The sequence below is a fragment of the Haplochromis burtoni genome, unplaced genomic scaffold (genome assembly GCF_018398535.1).
Source record: "Haplochromis burtoni strain Fernald_Lab_line unplaced genomic scaffold, NCSU_Asbu1 Contig_457, whole genome shotgun sequence".
NCBI lineage: Eukaryota > Metazoa > Chordata > Actinopteri > Cichliformes > Cichlidae > Haplochromis > Haplochromis burtoni.
Window position 1 is genome coordinate 170,487 of NW_024582818.1, and position 4,746 is coordinate 175,232.

General features: G+C 37.8%; 1 protein-coding gene across 2 annotated transcripts in view; it reads left to right on the plus strand.

Annotated features, from left to right (window-relative positions):
* Positions 1 to 4,347, plus strand: part of LOC121812182 (glutamate receptor 4-like) — a 31,762-nt gene extending 27,415 nt beyond the window's left edge. For both annotated transcript variants that reach the window (XR_006052909.1, XM_042213582.1), the window contains one exon: positions 3,133 to 4,347. Coding sequence is in view for 1 of the 2 variants with exons in the window: in XM_042213582.1 (XP_042069516.1) it covers positions 3,133 to 3,267 (135 nt within the window). In the remaining variant the exon portion in view is untranslated. The remainder of the gene's footprint in view (positions 1 to 3,132) is intronic.
* Positions 4,348 to 4,746: the final 399 nt, after the last annotated feature.

Here is a 4,746-nt window from a genome sequence, read left to right on the forward strand (position 1 = left end):
AAATCCCTCAGTCAGAACATGCTATATCATGTTTAGGTGGAAGCTAGCGAGCTAACTTCCTGCTAACTTCTAACTCGATTAAATTTCATAAATTCTGTTTTCCTGGATGTTAAACTTAATTGTTACACCTGGTACAACTGATCACTGATTAAAGATGAAAGAATTTAGACAGTTTGTAACTTTAAGTGATGCCGCAGTGTTAGTTTGACTTTGGGACCTGAAGTGGAGTTTGGACCCGGAAACGGCTATGTCAGACTTAAAGACCGGATAGCACAGAAGGGAGTCGCTGTTAAGCCAGGCTCTGACTGTTCCTGTATGGAAATCTCATTCTTGATGATCCATATGTTTGATTTAGCAAAGATTTTACATTGCAGACCCTTCCTGCTGCAACCCTCCTCATTTATCTGGGTTTGGGACCAACACTAGGAGGACACTGGTTTGGCCTCACCCCGTCACATACACGTGCCCTGGTGGCTGGGTTAGTTGCTGCCACTAATTATTTTCTTTATAGTATACTTAAAGTTTGACATAGCTTCTTTCCTAATGGTAAGTGGACTTGTTCTTATATAGTGATTTTCTACTCTGCTTGAGCAATCAAAGTGCTTTATACAACATGCCTCATTTAGCCATTCATATATTCATTGGAGAGCAACTTAAGGTTTAGTATCTTGTGCAAGAAGACTTAAGAGCAGCCAGGGATCAAACCACCAACCATAGAAGATAATTAGTAGTTGACTTACTCTACCTCCTGGCCTACAGCCACTATCCATTAATACAATGTATCAATGGAATTATATACAGTATATACAATATATAATATTAAGAAAAGCAAAAAATTTCATATAATTTCATGCAGTCTTTTGACAATCTTATATCAAGTGCTGTATTGAGTGTTATACAGCACTTATCAACCCCAATGTCAAAGAAAAGCTGGAACACTATGAAATATAAATAAAAACAGAATGCAGTTATTATTAAACCTCAACTTTATTCAATCACTCACTGAAAACACATCAAGTATTTAAAGTAGGAGGAACATTTTGCAGCTAAGTATGTTAATGAACAGGTCACATGATTGTGTATAAATAGTATCTTAGAGAGGCAGAGTTTCTCAGAAAGAAAGATATCAGAGGTTTGCAAAAATACAAATCAAAAACAAAAACGTGTAAAATTGTATGACAATTTTAGAATAATGTTCTTCAATGTAAAATTGCAAAGAGCTTAAATATCTCATTATTTACAGTAAATTTCGTTAAAAGTTTCAAAAAAATATTGAGAAGCCTCTGTGCACAAGAACCTGAAATCAATATTGGATGATCATCATCCTCAGACTGACAGACATTTACAGAAATCACTATTAGTGAATACAGTTCACAGTACATTGCAAAAATGCAGGTTAAAGCTCTACCATGAAGAAAAGAGACCACATGTGAATGTAAAAACAAAAAATCAGCCCACTCGGTGGCCAGTCCAGCTGTGCATCAGGCTAAGTTAGACTCATATTAGCAGTCAGTGGGCTGCATGCAGCACACCCCTATTTTGCTACACAAGGAAATAAGGTTACCTGGAGGTGAAGTGGAGAGAGCGGTAAATATGTAAGAAAGAAGCTGTTTAAAGCAAAAACAAAGTGAAAGAAACTTAAAATAGTGTCCGAGGTCCAAGGAGCAAGCCAGAAAAAAAGGCTGCTTTTCAGAATGTGTCCACAGGAGTAATGACCACTTAAAAATAAATAAACAAACCAAAAAGTGAGGCTCCAGCTCAAACAACAGGTTGCTGAATATTGTTTCCCCTGAGACACTCTGCCTCAAGTAAATGGACTGGTTCTCGTGTAATGCTTTTCTGCTGTATCTATATAAGCGCTCAAAGTGCTTATTAAAATGTTGAAGCCGTAATAATTGTTATTGTAATCCTGAGGGTTTTGTGGCATACAATGTTTTGGGAAATCAATAATAACAATTAGCAGTTGTAGCAGAAGCACTCATTTCAGCCTTGTGATTAAATTCTGAAAGACAACCAGGTTATCATTTGTTCACATACATGGTCTGAAGGACTTCTGTACTTGTGTAAAAACATTCAGACACACGAGTTACACACAGATTTGTTCATATGTGTACCAGCCAAGCGGGCAAATGGTAAAGGTAAGGTCAAGCTAAGTAGCAGATTATACTGAAAAACAATGCCTCCTAGGTTTGAAAGAGCCTATAGGAGCCCAAAGACAGACATTGGGGCAAAGAAATTTTTCCCCACAAATAAAAACACAAGTATAAATTGGAAGTACCTCGGTACCTGAAATAGTAATAGGAACAAGAGTGATAACAATTGTTAAATATTACCGTAAAAAAGAAAAAAAAAAGCAGATGAGGGGATATTCTAAAATCTCAATAAAACAGTCAAAAAGCAAGGCATTACCACACAATCTATGCTCTGTCCACGTCTAGTCCAGCAGCTGTTTCAAAGCACAGCTCCTTCTTGTTTCGCAACAGCTGAATGCACAGCTGTCCAACAGTCTTTCCTTAACTTCAGCAGCTCCCTCCTAATGCTATATCCAGGTCTCGACCCCCTGGGGGGCTCTAGGACAAAGTCACTGGTTCAGTGACAGTCCGGCTGCCACAACTCTAAAGCCAATACAGCCAATAGCACACCCTGGTACCCCAACAATAGTTGTTATATAAGAAAGTGTAATAGGTTGTTCACAAGGTTGTTGTAATCAGTCATATCAGCCATATCAGCTAGTATTGGACCCTTGATCAACAATGTCCAGCAGGTAGTACCAGCGATAGCACAATTCTACATTCCTCAGTAAGTATGTTAAATATTAAAGTTTAAAGAAATAGGAGGCTTAAAAGGGTTTCCAGGAGAAAGCACGTTCTCTTAAAAAAAGGCTATGTTAGCAGCTGTACAGTATTACCTGTGAATAAAGGATTGAAAAATGAAATTAGGTATATAAGTGGGGAACTTAAAGGGTTTGGTGAGTGCAACAAAAAAAAGATTCAAGTAGTCCAGTGCCTATGAAGTACAGTGGCGGATTCCTCTCAGTACTCTGGTTAACTGGTGATTCTAACCCTGTCTATGCAGCTTTAAGTTACGTGTCATTGATGAAAATGTGGCTAATGTGTTTTTGTCCTTATACAGATGAAATTCACGGATGCAATGCGCTCCAAAGCTCGTCTGTCTATCACAGGATCGACCAGCGAGAATGGTCGTGTTCCAGTGGCTTACCTCCGTCCTGGATTACCCATGAGTCTCAGCATGACTGATCTCTCCTGACTACATCCAAGCCAGTGCCTTACAGCTAGAAAGACTGGACAGATGTCTACCCACCACTTGGCTGTCAGGCTTCAGCAATGACCTGCCCATCAACGAAGAGAGTCACTTGACCATCAGTGAGAAGAATGGCTGTTCATATACAAATTCATGAAAAGCAATCAAGCACAGTGGACAGTTTTCTAATCAAATACACATCATTATTTAATGGATTTTTCCCCCTCTTGTACAGACAACAAGAAACAATGATGCTAACGCAATAACAATATTAATCAGGAATGTGATCAGGAGTTATAAAAGCAGACTGATGAAATGAAATATCACATCCATAAAATATTAGTAATTGTGGTAGCAGATAATGATATTGCTATTGTTCCTATTTTTTCTCCTTATTTTCCCCTGAAAATCCCTAATGAGTGGAAACTTTTACCAGATTAAGGGATGCATGGACTGGCAACCACAGGTACACAGTATAAACACTTCTACAACACAACACTACAAAAACATACAAATTTTATGCAGGGATGGGCTGAAATGAGTTAAAAAGTACCTGAGCAAGGTGTGATACCGAAAGCATCAACAAATGCAATCTGAGAAAGTGAATATCCCTGGCTCAAACTGACCACTCATCAGTATTACAATTAAAATGAAGCAATTACTAATGTTTATAATGCATTTCATGAAATGTTGTCCACTCCAAGATATGTTAAATAATTAAACAAAATTCCCCAAATATTTAGTGTTTAATCCAATTAAAAAATTTTATTGGATTCTTGGTAACATGAATATTTTATAGTCTTTGCAGAATTACTGTAAATATGTTTACACTTTCCTCTTGTTCATTGGGCAATAGCTTAACAGTGATTTATGTTTGACTGTGTGACACACAGCTCTAAACGTTTAATGATCAGCATATGAAATTATAAAATAGACATAATAAATCATGTTGAATCTGTTAAATATATTTTAACACCTTGTGTAAACAGCACATTGGCAGTTTTTACATTCCTTGTTTTTCGTGCTGTACTGTTAACTACAGGATCATAGATTTAGCCATAGCCAGATTTAACCATTATTATATACTAGGGCTGCCACGATTTGTCGTCTAGTCACGATTACGTCGACTATCAAAATCGTCGACGACTGATTTAATAGTCGACGTGTCGTTTGAAGCTTTGTAAGATCGCAAAAGACGCAGAGGTAGCAGGATTTAAGAGTGTAATAACGGACTGAAACAGAAGATGGCAGCACTGCATGTACAAGGATGCCAGCTGCCGTTAAACCCCGAAGAAGAAGAAGCAGCTGTGTCCCAGAATTCATAGCGCGGCCCAGCTTAGTTTCCAACAATGGCGGTAGCTAGTTAGTTTTAATATTACTCTTATTATTCTTTCTGGGTCACAAAATAAACGTTTAACATATTTTCAGGCGAGAATGTAGCTGTGTAAACCTCAAATATCGGCTCAGTTTATCAGGACACCACAT